The sequence below is a fragment of the Strongylocentrotus purpuratus genome, unplaced genomic scaffold (assembly GCF_000002235.5).
Source record: "Strongylocentrotus purpuratus isolate Spur 01 unplaced genomic scaffold, Spur_5.0 spur5_scaffold_17, whole genome shotgun sequence".
NCBI lineage: Eukaryota > Metazoa > Echinodermata > Echinoidea > Camarodonta > Strongylocentrotidae > Strongylocentrotus > Strongylocentrotus purpuratus.
The window spans coordinates 8,094,019-8,110,468 of record NW_022145602.1 but is presented as its reverse complement, the minus strand read 5'-3'; the positions used below and the strand labels follow the sequence as shown (position 1 = coordinate 8,110,468).

Genomic DNA, 16,450 nt, shown 5'->3' with positions numbered 1-16,450 from the left:
ACATTTCCTTTTCCTACATCAATTTAAAGAAAGAACAACAAAAAACAAATAAGCATAATAACCCGACCCGACCCTGCGCTTGATGTCAATGTTTGTATTTCAACCCAATTTAATATTTGTTCGACCTTAATTTATATAGGCGTTTTGGGGCAATTCCATGTCATTTTCTATTTGTGCGTATTGTGTGGTATAAGGTATATCAGATTGGGGTTTTATTTTTGAGATACCACATCCCCTCATCCCTGTATCTGCCGATGTATACATCTTGAACTTTCGTGGCACTATCACCCTCTCGGAGCTGATCATCAAGTCAGATAGCTTCGCCAAGTTTTACCGGGTTTGACCGAGTTTTTATCGGGTTTGACCGAGTTTGACCGAGTTTTAATCCCCCACCCCCTCCACCCCAGCCCGTCGTTCCTAGAGCTGCCACAATGTCTCTCACATTCACTACCATCCTTTCACGCTAACTCATTCAAACAAACTTTCTAAGCCAGTCACCCCTTCTTCGCGGTATCTCTTGGCGACCCACCTCCGCACACTCTCGCTTGTCGGGTACCGCAGTTTCGGTTTCTCCGCTTCGACGCACTCCACAATGACGTCGATGACCGGTTCGGTCTGCTGGGCGGCGAACAGGTCAGGCTTGTGGAGTAGGAGTCGGAATGCCGTCATTTGCTGCATAGGATAATGATAATAATAAAAGTAGCAATAATAATAGTAATAGCTTCTATAATAATAAAGATAAGAAGTAGAAGAAGAGAAGAGGAAGAGGAAGAGGAAGAAGTAGTAGAAGAAGAAGAAGAAGAAGAAGAAGAAGAAGAAGAATAACTACATTTATTGCGTACATCCATCTATACTAGAGGATGCTTAAGGCGCCTAGTAATACTGTACGCTTAGCACAGCTGCTCTAAGGCGCTGAAACCATTCTAAGAAAAAAATCCTCCCAGGTACCCATGCACTTACTAAAACCCTTTTCAAGTGTGGCAAATATAGATTAATACAGGGACTTTTAGATTCGCAGACGAAGACAATGGGGATTGCTACGATCGACGTCCTGTTTATGCACTGCCTTGAATGGACGTCACACGTATCAGTCCACGCAAATCTAAAAGTCCCTATTAGTGCCCGACGGTCTATAGTGACGTATCCACTAGACCACGAAATTTCTTGACAATAAATGACAGGCATGCGCATGGAAGTACAAAGAACATTTTGAGCTAATACAGATTATAACAAATGAATTAAAGTTGAAAAACAAAATGAAAAGGCAATACTACTTTTTGTTCAAAGGCATCGTTTAAACGATGTAAAATCTGAGATGCATGGTATATATACGTGTTATCAGTGTCTGTGATATGGTGTAATATTGAAGCCCTAAAATAATTGCGCTTCAAAATGATCATGAAGTGCCTCAAAAAAAAAATTAGTGATCGGTTTTACCATACTCATTTCCCCAATAGTCTCTAGTGTTATGAAAAACGGTTAGGAAAACGAATTTTTAAATTTCTATTTCCAATCATAACTATCTTGATAATCAGACAGGCGATCGGCTCCTAAAAGTGCACGGGTTCCTGACTGACCTCAATATTTATAAATATCATTGCAGCATGAGCTAAATCCAGGATTTTGTTGCATAATGTGAGACAAAGTAACCCGATCCCTTCAAGAAATGAACTATGATTATTTATGGTTACGACGAAAACGATTTCTCACCTTCACCGTTTCTTCAGAAACGTCTTTGTTGTCTTCTTCTGTGCCGGCGTTCGCGGCCAAAGCTTCACCAAAGTTGGTCGCCACTGGTCCTGGCTGGACTGTACTGATGCTATAAAATACGAAGTATTTAAAGGAAGAAAAAAATATATAATACCTTGCGTGGGTAATTATTATACTAATGCCCTCACAGCTGTGTATTATTTTTATACTATCTACAACTGTGCAGAGAAGGACAAATAAAGGCTAAACATTTTACCCAAGGATGTAAGCACCGGATGAGGATTGAACCTAGAACCTCTTGTCAAGAACGCTCACCATAATATACCACAGTACCTCCATTAGAGTTATAACTTAATCTTTGTTTGTGTGTGTTTATATTCATTTTACGTCTTGGGGAGGGGGGGGGGGGGGTATTAGTAGAGTTTTTTCTTTAACAAAAAATATCAAACATCTCAAGGTGTCCATGTTAAGTTGACGAATTTCTAGCATATCTAATCAGAAAATGCCAGCAGTGGATATTATTCATTCGACTTTATTTTCAAATTTGATCGTGTAACGGCTTGTTCAGATATATATGTCGCGAAAAATCGCCGCAAAAATATACATATTTCATTTTTAAAAGAGTAAACGAATGGCATGCAACTCAAGAACAGTGCGCGAAAAATGTCCAGTTTTGCATGTATTCACTCAGCTTTGTTTATTTGTTAATTTATTTATTTAAATACGCCCCGGGATCGAAATGACCGCATGCGTGTTACCAACATGTCCGGTAAATGGGTACTTTTCACGTACCGGCAAAGTCCGGCTCGTAGTACACAAGATTCACCGGACTTAGGGGGTGTTTTCAAAAGGAGAGAACACGCATATGCGTACCCTAAATAACACTGAGTGGGGGGGGGGGGGATACGGTAAAATGTGACGCGTATTATACTTTACATCACCAGTCGGAACTCATCATAAAGAAAACCGCATCAGTTTGCCGTGTCATATCTGAACAAACCTTTACACTCAAGTCATCATAAAAAGTAAAACAAAGTCGGTTTTGATACCACGTCATGACCGAACTAGGCTTCATTTTTAATAAGTTCAATGGGATAGCACGTACCTTATACCAAAGTTTTTAAGCTGTGGCAGTAACGATTCACTAAGACCCTCCATCGCAAACTTGGACGCATTGTACATATCCATGTAAGGCAAAGCTTCAGAGAGATATATATATAGAGAGAGAGAGAGAGAGAGAGAGAGAGGGAAAGAGAAAGAGAGAGAGAGAGAGAGAGAGAACAAAAAATTGAACACGACCGCAAAGACTTTCGAGAAATCAACTCAAAGGCGATTTCAATTTTCAATACCTTATCACTTATAAATTAAGAATCTTGTTCGGATTAGCCTACGTATATAAGGCTTTTCTCATGTTTGCAAACCAAATCGACCTTTGATATATTCGTTAAACCCAACTCGAACCCTTTGTTGATTTTACGAGTTATGCAATCACAAAACTAATACACCGTGTGGCACAGCTATCAGTATCTAGTAAGCCCTCCAAAAAGCGATCTTAAAGTCATTTTTAGGATTGGTCTGGTTCGGTTTGGTTTCCGCATAAAAAAGATATACATACATATAAAAACGAACAAACAATTATAAAAAGCAAGTTTACGACTGGATAGCTCTATTCAGAACCATTTAACACAATGGCTCTGTTTTTTTTCTTCTATAGGTACAAAAAGAGAGAAGTACAAAACTTTATAAAAAAAAAATCAAATTATAATATAATACAACATATGAAGTAATATGATTATAATTATTCCATAGTATAAATACACATTCGAAATCGACATCGATCTTAATTGAAGAAACCCATATAAATCTATCAGTGGCGGATCCAGGGGGGGGGCCCGGGGGGCCCGGGCCCCCCCCCCCTTGAGAAAAAAATCATGTAAAATCACGTGATTTTTACCTTTTTGGGGGGTTGGGCCCCCCCCCTGGCGCTCAAGGGGGGGTGCAAATTGAAATTTTTTTGAGGATCAAAAAAAAAAAATGTGCTCACTACCCCCCCCCCCCCCCCCCCCCCCCCCCCCCCCCCCCCCCCCCCACTGAGCGAAGTTTTGGCCGGCGCGTTTTTCAAATTTTCGGGAGCAAAAAAAAAAAAAAAAAAAAAAAAAAAAAAAAAATGTGCTCTGTACCTCCCCCCCCCCCCCCACTGAGCGACTTTTCGGCCGGCGCGATTTTCAAATTTTCGGGAGCAAAAAAAAAAAGTTGGGCCCCCTCCCCTAAGAAATCCTGGATCCGCGCCTGAAATCTATCAAGACGATGAAATGGAGAATGGAGCAAAAAATTAAAAACTACTCGTACTCACCAAGATGTCCAACAACGCTACTGATATTCACGATGCGACCAGATTTCTGTTTCTTCATGATAGGCAGCGCTGCTCGTATCAACCGCACCGTGCCAAAATAGTTGGTGTCAAACATATTCTTAGCTTTCTCCATACTCATCGCCTCCAGCGCCCCGAAGAAACCAAAACCAGCGTTATTTACTGTGAAAAGAAATAAGAAAGGAGGAAGAAGGGAGAAATAAATAAAAGAATAAGTAATCGACCTGTGCGTACAAACTTTCGCTCCAATGCAGACCCATTTCGATTGACTTTTTATGTGGCTCGTAGTAAGGCAGGAGATCGCACATTCACTGTTGCAGCAGCTAAGGAGTGGAATAAGCTTCCCTCCAGTATAAAAGCTGCTCCACCAGTGGATGTTTTTAAAAAACTCCTTAAAACCTATTTATTTCCTACTTGATTCGCTATTATTTTTGTTTATTCAATGTGATGTTAAGATTTGTGGTTATATTGTTATATTGCATATTATTGTAAGCGCTGTGATATAGTGTATTATGAATAGCGTAGCTAAATGCCTAATAATGATAAGAAGAAGAAGAAGAAGAAGAAGGAGAAGAAGGAGAAAAAGAAGAAGAAGAAGAAGAAGAAGAAGAAGAAGAAGAAGAAGAAGAAAGAATGAAAGAAAACAGATGAAAATAAATAATGAAACAAAAACAGAATGGAAGAAAAAGAGAAATAACGAATAAAAGAAAGAAATAAGGTTTTCAAACGGTTTTCAAATGTTTCGTTTCAATGCGTTGTGAGCCCACGTACAATGATACAGATCCAATATGGTCATAATACCAGTAAAATAATAGTCTGGATTTGCTAAACAAAATGTCTGAAGTATGGGTTTTTGAGGCGGTTTCCCCGTCATATCCGGAGCCTAAAGAGAAAGTAAGCTGAAAGTAACACAATGCATACAAGTTTGTTGAACTGCTTACACTGACAATACAATATGTTTGTATTATACACTTAGTTTGCATGCACATACTCTTGCGCCAGTCACTGTATGTAACTGCAATGTGAGACTATGAGACAGCATACTACTTATATGCTATGTACTTCAGCTGCTTTAGACCATGTTCAGACACAGCCAGAGACCCGCATACCTAGGCTCTGTTAAATGCTTCATGAACTGTGGTAAATAATCGAATTAGAGTCTGTCCCTGCAAACTAGTCTACACTCACCCAGGACGTCGACACGCCCGTGTTTCCCCATAATGAACTCGAAGATGCTCTTGACCTGATCATCGACGGTGACGTCGAGCTGCCGAACGAAGAGCGTCTTGTCGAGGGCATCGTCCGCCGCCTTCTCGAGGCCTTTCTTCTTAGCCAGATTCCTCATGGTGGCATAGACCAGGTACTTCTTGTCTGGGTCCTGGGCCAGCCTGACGGCTAGGGCCAGACCGATACCGGTCGAACAGCCGGAGATGAGTACGACAAGAGGGGCCATGGTGTTCCTGAGAGGATATAGAAATGAAAGGAAGATTGGAAGGTTAAATATAATCTTCGGTGGAAGGTGCTCTAATAACCGAGTGACCCCACACCCGAAAAAACAGTCAGCTTACCCTCACACAAAATGTTGAATAGTATACCAATAGTATACCATTCGGAAGTACCATTGAAAATACCATACGGATACCATTCACAAACACCATTTAAATACCATTTTGATACCATTGAGATAACGCTTGCGACATACCATATAGGGCACCATTTAAATACCATTGTGATACCATTGAGATAACGCTCGCAACGTACCATTGGGCACCATTCATTTACCAATGAAATACCATTCAACCTATTAAAAACATTGTGGACGCTCATTTGCATAATCACTATTAGTAGATGACTGGTGCCATTTACATTACTGAAATTTGAATATGAAATATCCAAATTTTTGTACCATTTATCTACCCTTATCCTAACCTAAATAAAGCCCAATCCCAACCCTACCCTTAACCGTAAGGCCTATAACAAAGCGAAACCTTCGAGCCCGGTGCAATTTTGTCAGAGGAGTTAAAGTCACGGACGACTTGCGACGGAGTTGAACAGTCAAAATTGTATCGCAATAAAAACGCTAATAACAGTACAGTGAGTTAGATAACAATCGCAACGATTTAGAGGAGAGATGGGAGATGGTTACTTTGCGCCGATTAAATGGAAAAAATTGCGATCGATTTTGATCCAATGCAACATTTTTCTTAAATATCTAAATGGTAGTTCTTTGTAACCGTCTGCGTACAAAGTGTCGTTAGCTTAAGACTCCATTTTATATAAACTAAAATTCTCACAAATTTAAAAGTGTTGTAACCAAACCTTGTATCTTTCAGAGAATTACATGACATAGCATAGCATAGTATACGGCATCTGCAAGAATCTTCAGTATTGAAGAAGGCAGATCAGTTATCTTGAAGAAGAAGAAGCACGATTGCATTTAGCTGAACTATAGAACATACTAGATCTAAATTATACTAAAGCCTGCAAATGATAAGAAACATTTGAAGACAACAAAATATACAACAAGATACGGATACTTACAGAATGCTGTTGCGTCGACGGTCAGCTTCAAGAATGGACTGTAAATCAAAGCCGTCGGTGTACGATCAGCTTTATAAAGCAAACACGTCCACCTTACGGTGAAGCGTTATTTGCATTCAGGACTTTGTGTTTTCCAGTTACGTAATTATGAACGTTCTCGAAATAAAAGATAAGATTCGAGTTTGTTCTACAGCTTTGCCCCGCCGTTAAAGTCTAAACCATTACGAAAACCGCAAAAAATGGGACACGAATCATGAGGCAGGACTTTTTAACGTTGTAACTTTGCAAAGATTTATGGTAGATAGCCCCTAGCTCCATTTGTTTACAGTAATATATTGTGCGGGGTTTTATATGCATGCAGTTAATCATTTAACAAAAGAGTATTTGAACCCCAGGTCGAAATTCCATTAGGATCCGATCCTATTGGACCATCAGAAACCATTAGAGCTATTGGTGTCTAATGGTTTCAATAGGGAAAGTGAAATGATGGACCCACAGAAACCATTAGAAAATATCTATTGGACCAACACAAACCCAGAGAAAGAAATGCTGATGGACCAACAGAAAGCTTCTATTGGACCAGCATCCACCCATGTCTTCTATGGGTTTCTGTTGGTCCATTAGATATTTTCTATGGGTTCCTGTTGGTCCATTAGAGATCTTTCTATGGGTTTCTAATGGTCTCATATTCTGAATTCCCTATTGAAACCAATAGTCCAATGGCTTCTATTGGTAGATCAATAATGATTAATCAAAATCGATTTTAGCAACTGTCCACCAAAAAAAGTATATTCAAATCTCAATTGCATTAACTTCATCACATAGATCTAGATCACTTGAAGTCAGTTTAAGAATATCCTTTATTGTAACTTGTACTATTCTATATAATAAACATACATGAATTGTTTCTTGGTTAGTAATCTTATAATCAATATATCTATTGCTAAAACGTGAATGAAATTGTAACATGATTAAACAAATAATCTATTGGTCATTAGTTGCTGAAAGAAAATAAAAATCACAAAATTGATGTACATTGTCATAAGTTGCTTAACAAATTATGATAAATGTAATTTTCTGTGAACACGTATAAAGTAATCATGAATATGCATGAGATAGAGTTAGCTGTTGGTTTCTATTGGTTTCTATTGGACCTATTGGTTTCTATTGGTCCCATTGGGTTCTATTGGTCTCATTGGTTTTCTATTGGTCCTATCGGTCCTATTGGTCCTATCAGTTATATTGGTTTATATGCATGGGTCTTATTGGTTTATGTTGGTCCTATTGGTTTTATTGGTCTTATTGGTTTTATTGGTCCTATTGGTTTCTATTGGTCTTATTGGTTTCTATTGGTCCTATTGGTCCTATTGGTTTCTTTTTCTATTGGTTTCTATTGGTTTCTGATGGTTTGAATGGTCTCTATTGGATTCAATTCTATGGGTCCAACAGAAACCATTAGAGACCAATAGAATTTGTCTAATGGTCTCTATTGGTCTCTATGGGATTTTCGACCTGGGACGGGGGAGGGGATTGAACTACCGTGGAGGTGAACTGGGGCAGTGCTAGGGGTAGACTAGGACAGTCAGGGAGAAGTGGGATAAACTCTTAAAAATGCTAATCACAATTTTTAGAGGGAATTGTCCCAAAGTAAGTGCTTGAAATATCAAAAGTAATAAATCACTTTAAAATAGCCAACTTTCATAGTCACTTCTAAATGGTTTGTTGTTTTCTAAATATCGCACAAAGTTCTGGATAGTAATTGAAGAGTTTAAAGGGATTACAAGTCTCTTTTTCCGATTGCATTCGTTCGTCCATTTAGAGGTTGATATGATGTATTTTTCAAGTAAGTATTGATTGTTGGTATTTAAATGACAGAAACTAGAATTCCACTGAGTACTGCTCAGTTTGTTTATTTTATTTCTAATAAAATACAAATACCATATTAAATATTATGCAAAATTCATACAAAACATTATAACATTTGAAGTAAAGACCAGTCATTACAAAAATGTAAACCTTTCAAACAGAAAAAGGAGAATAATTACAATGCAAATGTAGTAGTACGCTCATTTGGGCTAAAGGGGGCGCTAGAGCCATATAAGAGCCGAGCTGGGTTGATTAATTGTATTCACCTAAAAGTTAAATAACATTAATTATGTTTCCAATAGTATGCCGGGAACGGGTAAACAACCCCTGGGTTTGAATTCTTGCATTAGATTAAAGTGTTCATTTCGAAAAGCACGTTGGAAATGAATTCCTGCATCAAGATGTACAGGTGTTCATTTCCAATAACAAGTTAGACAATAGACTGTTTTGCCGGGGACGCGACATTCTCGCGAAGAGATAGACTCCTCCCATTTCTGTCGGTGACTAGATCAGATAACACTCATCTATTATGCTTTGTCATTGGTTATAATTAATTAAAGGTATAACTCCTCAATTAATTGGTCGGATGACCTAAAGGGTAATTGGATATATCCCGTCTTGTAATTGGTTGGCTTCGTAAGAGCCCTCCTGGTTGGCTGGCAATATCATGTAATATCTAAGCCTCATCGGGTGCCGCGGTATTTAAATGCGAGGTGCGGGATTTTGAAGGGAGTTTTTAGTTGATATTATTTGAAAGTAGATATTATTTGAGAGTTTTATTTCATTCCTTTACCATGTTCAGTAGGATGTGCTGCTAATTTCAATCAATAGGGCCGCCCAGCCTCTGAGAGAAGCAGTTTATTTACCATGTTCAAATAATAATAATACTCGTCGTTTGCAACGATTGAAGCTTCGGCTGATATATATATTTAATAAAGTGGACTTCAACTGTAATTCCGAGCTTCCTGTGTTTCATTTATGTTTGAACTTGTCATCTTCAACTCATTTACTGGCCCACCACATTTGGTAGTACGGATGGGGTCAGCTTTCTTTCGTTAACGGCGAAGTTTGCCGTTGGCTTGCTAGCGGTTACCGCTGGTTCGTCCTGCCGACCCACCACTCGAACTCGATATCATTTGCTCGGAACACAGAAGTATTTTTGAGTTGCTGCTGCTGAACTGTTTTTCACCGGTGGAGTTAGCGACAGATTATCGTGGCGCTTATTGCAGGGCATGTTTTTTTTATGTGGCTCCAGCGGAGTAGTCCAGTACGAATAGGGCCAACGGGTAATTGGAGGCCCTTCTTGGAACACATTGCACATTCTTCTCGGTGAATGTGATTGGGATCACCACGGAGAGAGAAGTTTCCCCGAGACCCCCCTCTTACCTGTTACCAACACGTCCGCGATGATGTGCCTTCCGTGATGTCCAGAACGTTTGGTATATACTAATGAAAAAATTGTTTAGTCGACTGCCCCACCAGAAATATTCTGCAAACCATTTCTGCGTGGGCGATCTGATACGTATTACCTAATGGAGGTTCCCCGTACAGGAGTTACTCAAAGTCTGGCTGATTCCTCTGGACCTGGTTTGTCAGCTGGCCTGGCACCCGAAGTACGCGCGTATCGGGAAGCTCGCGGGGGAAACCAGTTACGCCGATGCCTCGTCACGATACTCAACCCTGCTAGTAGCGTGGACGCAATTGAAGGAGATGTTCTGATACTTCGATTGTTGAGCTGAACTTGGGTTTTTTGGTCTGCAACGCCAAGTTCGTAGGGAGCAACCTTCGGCGGGGGACAAGTTGAGCTGAGGTATGTTTTGAAACCAAAGATGTTGGCAGAAGTTGCAAAGTGGACAGTGAGAACTGAAATGAACTGATAAATTGAAACGTCCTTTGAATCTTGATATTTTTGGATTGATGTCTTAGATTTTTTGAAATTATTGTAGTGTAAGACTAAGTGTTGGAATATTGTGTGTTGGTGAAATTATTTGTACCCGTTTGCTCTTCAAATTTTGGCTAGCATTAATGTAAGCATAGGATAGTTAATTTAAACTTAAACCTACGTTTAACCTAAATTAGTATAATATAAGCACTTAATATTAATAGTTTCATAATGATTGAAATGGAAAAGTTAGTAACCGGGCTAACCCAAGCTTTACAGGGTTGTAGGTTTACTACATCCGGTCCAGTAAAATTACGCAAATTTCATGGTAGTCCTACTCTGCCCGATGACCCGACTTTAAAGGAATGGCTAGAAGACGTAGAATTTTATTGTGATCAAGCACATATTCCAGAAAGCCAACAACCTTCTGTTATTCTCGCACACTTAGAAGGGTCTGCCAGGGCTGAGGTTAGGTGCCATTCAGGTATCGAGAAAGATAGAAAAAAATTGATTCAGATATTGGAACAGTATTTTGGCCCCAGAGAAACTGTCCAATCTTTACAACAGGCTTTTTACGATAGGGTGCAACAAGATAATGAATCTTTGGTCGAGTTCTCACGAGAACTTATTCAATTATACGACCGTGCGGTTGATAAAGCTTCTAAAACAGAAGCACAAGCTCTCAAGGTTTTGCGAGATAAGTCATTGATAGGGCAATTTGTTGCGGGAACCAAACACCCAAGTTTTCGTTTAGAATTAAAACGAATACAAATGAGTTCGGAAGAACAATCCTTTGAAGATGTGAGGGAAGTGGCTTTGGGGTTGTTGGGTGAATTCGAGACTCCTAAGGGTAGGAGGGGAGTGGTCAGAGAACTTCACCTTGGTTCTATTTTAGAAGATCAGAGTCAAGCACCACAAGGTGCAAGTGGAGATAACTTGGCCATTAAACTCCTATCAGCAATGGAAAAATTGCAACAAAGTTTAGATCAATTGTTGCGTCAGAATTCCTCCACTTCCCAATCTCCACCCAATTACCTTCCAAATAACACATCTCAATCTCAATTAAGCAAGGGTGCTTGCTGGCGTTGTGGGGGGTTTGGTCATTGTGCGAGATCCTGTTCAGTAATTGTAGAGAAAAGAGTTAGCCGAAGCCGATGGCAGGGAAAGGGTCGTTCTCGGCCACTACCAGGGGCCAGGTAAAAATTTGGAAGAAAATGAAGTATGTATTTAAAGTAAATTGATAAAGAAAAGTCCCAAGGCTACTGTTTTGTTAGCCAATACTCCTTGTGAGTGCATTTTGAACTCCTAAGGGTAGGGTGGGAGTACTTGTAGTTAGGTCATTGGAGGAAAAGTTTGGTATTTTAATTCTCTTGTGCGACTAAAAAGGCATTGAGAATTCGGTAATAAAATATAAATGTTTTAAATGTTTGCTAACATTCAAATTCATATAGAGGCTGGGCGCTCCTTGGGAGAAGATGTATATTAAAGATGTTTCGTTTATTAATTTGCTAAGTTAGCTGCACCGTTGATTCAGTTCAACTAATTCTCCCTTTAGTAAAAGGACAAAAAAGAAGGGAAAACTATTTAAGCTTGAGTGGATTATTCTAACGAATGATTCATTTAATTTACTCAAAGAAGTTGATTCAGGCACCAGTTAGTTATCCGGGTTTTTCATAGGGTTTTGTTTTTAGAAGTTGATACAATTGCCTAAAGGTTAGGGCCTTGCCTATCACAAGTAGGGGAGGATAGAAGGCGTCATTATTTAGCATATGCTAATAGACCATTGAAACATACAGAAGAAAAATGGACAGTAGTGGATAATTTAGAGATCACTTATTTGGAGCCCCGTTTGTTATATTTACTGATAACGATTCGTTAGCTTATTTATAAAATGCTTAACTAGGAGTTAGGATGAATTCAGGGTTGAATGTTTTGGAGAGGGGGGTTATCCTCTGATATGATACGATCCTGTCTCATAATGTTGGTATATAGTGGGCATGATATCTGGGTATGATATTTTGCTGAATTCTGCATTATTTCAATGTATCGAAATTTATAAATGCAAATATGTTGGTGCTTTAACTTGTTAGGTTTGTTTACACGCATTTAATATTGTAAAGATGGAAGGTGACATCATACGGAGTGCGCTGTGGAGGTCTTGGGAAATCCAGTTCCATTAGTTGTCCTGTATGTTTTTCCTGATATCATTCATATCTTTGCGAGGTACAAAATTATTGTTACCAGGTGATTTAACTTTTTTTTTAAGAAGCCATCCTGTGCCAAGTTGGCACTTAATATTTGTTTGGTAACTGTATATATAAAAAAAGATAAAATTAAACAGTTGGAGTCTACATTAAGTAGATATTAAATAGTACATTATGTGACAAAATAGATTTGTCTGAGTTTTATAATGTTAGTTGGAAGTAGATTCGATGAGATAATTATAGACTGCTGGTTGTTGCGACTGGGGATTTTGAGATAATTATGATACATGTGCAGGTTTATGAGAAAGGGTGTTAATTGTATGTATATAATAAGGCATGTTTAGTCTTGCTTCCAGTGAGATGTTTGGTTTTCATGGTGACGATGTTGATTGTTCAGTTGAACTTTTTCTCATGGGGGTTTGAGGAAAGAATGGAATTAAGGAATATATGCATGTAGGTTGTTTGTAATGTGATTAACTGTTATCTATAGCTTTGGGTATCATATGCCGTTGGTTGCGTTATATTATTTATTATTACAATTACCAGTTGACCTGGCACGATATCATTGTGTTGTCATTTTCGTGGTTATACCCTTCCATGTTTGGGAGCAGTTAAAATCGAGGGATGATGTTTGTGCCTGCCTTTGATTTAGAGGTCTGGGGATATCCAGCTCCAAAGAAGAGGAAGGGCATGACGTCATCCTGACATTATATTCTGTTGGGTGGGTTATATTTGCAAGGTGGACAAGACATTACAATTGCAGGTCTTCCTGGTCAATTGGTTGTAAAATAAATAAATGTGGATATTGTTGTATAATGTAATTATGCATGAGTGTTTGACATTGCAAGGAGAATGTTAACTGTAATTCATTTAAAGTACATTTTTAAGTCAAAGTGTTGGTTAATGCAGCCCAAATATGCTGTATTGATAGTATATTGACAAAATTATGCTTTAAAGCAACACAAATATGTATTGCTTGATTAAATGATTCCCAGTTGGTAATCTAGTATTTTATCTTAATTTTGTACGATCTCCAGGTGCAAGATCGTTTTAGTAGGGGAGATTTGTAGTAGTACGCTCATTTGGGCTAAAGGGGGCGCTAGAGCCATATAAGAGCCGAGCTGGGTTGATTAATTGTATTCACCTAAAAGTTAAATAACATTAATTATGTTTCCAATAGTATGCCGGGAACGGGTAAACAACCCCTGGGTTTGAATTCTTGCATTAGATTAAAGTGTTCATTTCGAAAAGCACGTTGGAAATGAATTCCTGCATCAAGATGTACAGGTGTTCATTTCCAATAACAAGTTAGACAATAGACTGTTTTGCCGGGGACGCGACATTCTCGCGAAGAGATAGACTCCTCCCATTTCTGTCGGTGACTAGATCAGATAACACTCATCTATTATGCTTTGTCATTGGTTATAATTAATTAAAGGTATAACTCCTCAATTAATTGGTCGGATGACCTAAAGGGTAATTGGATATATCCCGTCTTGTAATTGGTTGGCTTCGTAAGAGCCCTCCTGGTTGGCTGGCAATATCATGTAATATCTAAGCCTCATCGGGTGCCGCGGTATTTAAATGCGAGGTGCGGGATTTTGAAGGGAGTTTTTAGTTGATATTATTTGAAAGTAGATATTATTTGAGAGTTTTATTTCATTCCTTTACCATGTTCAGTAGGATGTGCTGCTAATTTCAATCAATAGGGCCGCCCAGCCTCTGAGAGAAGCAGTTTATTTACCATGTTCAAATAATAATAATACTCGTCGTTTGCAACGATTGAAGCTTCGGCTGATATATATATTTAATAAAGTGGACTTCAACTGTAATTCCGAGCTTCCTGTGTTTCATTTATGTTTGAACTTGTCATCTTCAACTCATTTACTGGCCCACCACACAAACTTGATATAAATTCTTTTAAAACTGAGAGATCAACTCAAAATCATGCATTAACTGAAAACGGTATCTTTTAAAAATATATAAAAGAATAAGACAAAGCGGCCAACAGACCCAGGGGTCTCAGTCAAATAAAAATACTGTGAGCATGTGTGACCAAGAAAACGTATAATTATAAAGGGTGTTTCGTTTTAGATTGGACGTGGTCCGCGCGGTGCCGCGTTAAGGATAAAGAAAACGTCCATTTTCAAGAAAAAGGGTACTTTTTCCAAATTCTGCTGTACTCGTTTTGGGGTATTCTTCTAGATCCCGACTCAGAATTAAAAGCTGGTCGGGAAGCCGGTTGTCATTAACTTTCGGTTTATGTCAGCTTGCTAATGTAAAAACACATAAAGAAGCCCTTATGCTTCGCGTACCAGCATGTGACATGCTTGATTACGACAATAATATGGTCAATATTATGGTAAATATGGTCACGTTTCTGCCACTCTGGCTGCATCTAAATGGTGATATTAATGGCGTCGTGGGAACGTTTTTATACACATTTAATATTATAGTATTAATGACTGCTTTTAGAGAAATAGTTGTTTTTATACGCTCAAGGGAAGGTTAGAATTGTGCTACTACCCGAGGCGTGCCGAGGGCAATAGCCCAATTGTAACCTTCCCGAGAGCGTATAAAAACAACCATTTCTCGAATATTAAAGCAGTCATTAATACTTTTATATGCCGAAAAAAAATAGACTAAAAAATAAAAAATAAAAACACTTTTGTCGAAGATGGGATTCGAACTCTTGCGTACAAAAGGTGATGTAACTAAAGGCACCGCCTTAAACCTCTCGGCTATTGCGCTCTGTTTCCTCACTTAGCAGTTTTCTCTAATATATACATTAAAATGGATTGACAACGGCTTCGGTGGTGGATGCTTCGCTTCTGCTCCATTAAACGGGCCCTTCTTTTACTTTTGCAATGCATATTGGCACGAACTTAGATCAAGATCTATCGGCAGATGTTGTTTTTTTGTTTTGGGAAGTTTATTTTCGTCTTCATGTCAACAATGCAAGATAAAATTGTCGGTAAGATCGATCGAGATTCAATTGTTTTGAAATTACCGACCAATTCTTCGCACACGTATGGTATCCTCGATCGCTCAGACCATTTTTTAACATGTAAACCTATGGGATAACCATGGAGACTGACCTATTTTCCCAATAACCATGGTTATTGGGATTTTGAACTGTTTTAACCATGGTTACTGGGAATTTTCGAGAACAGTTAAAGTTTATGAATGCAATTTCGACTAATCAGATTGCTGGATTACTTAAGTGAGGTATATAAATCATATTACGTGTACCTAACCGTAACTCTAAACATTATTACCTTAACTCACAATGAAGTGCAACCCTAACCCTATATGTTTCATGAAGTATAGCCTGGATCATAGGATCAAATGTTGATCCTCCATTGCAACTTTTGTGACAAGCACTTGTTTTTCCCCCATCCACAGGGTTCCTTTATTAAACGATAGCAAATAAGTCATAACTGACAGTAATGGGGATAAATGCCCCACAAAAGGGCACTAATATAGCACATCGACACGGTTTTGATCCTGGGGGCTCACAGTAACGAGGCCATTGCTTAGCCAATGAATCATGACTGTACGCAGCGGGCGCTAGGGTACGTCGACGCCCCCACAAAAACAAAAAACAAAGAAAATGCAATAAATTGTTAATAATTCATTGCATCTTCCCCCAGTCCCCAACAGGAAAAAATCCTCTGTAGGGCCATGCATTATGGTTTAAGGCATGCCCACATAGAAGATTTGTTTTAATGTTGGGGGTCGGGGCAAAATGCAATGAATTATTGAAAATTTATTGCATTTTCTTTTTTCTTTTTTTACTGTCAGTTATGACTTAAGGACGTAGGTCCCCTAGTTGATTAGCATTGTAGCACACACATACTTTAGCAGTCACGCAAA

General features: G+C 38.8%; 1 protein-coding gene across 1 annotated transcript; it reads right to left on the bottom strand.

Moving 5' to 3' along the window:
* Nucleotides 1-374: 374 nt before the first annotated feature.
* LOC762727 (retinol dehydrogenase 8) lies at nucleotides 375-6,711 on the bottom strand. The gene is made up of 6 exons (XM_030988615.1): nucleotides 6,623-6,711; nucleotides 5,270-5,541; nucleotides 4,064-4,243; nucleotides 2,816-2,909; nucleotides 1,711-1,819; nucleotides 375-672 (listed from the first exon to the last, which is right to left on the bottom strand). Exons 2-6 carry the CDS (start codon nucleotides 5,532-5,534, stop codon nucleotides 469-471), a joined length of 852 nt encoding a protein of 283 aa, XP_030844475.1. The 5' UTR covers nucleotides 5,535-5,541; nucleotides 6,623-6,711; the 3' UTR covers nucleotides 375-468.
* Between the last annotated feature and the right edge of the window lie 9,739 nt (nucleotides 6,712-16,450).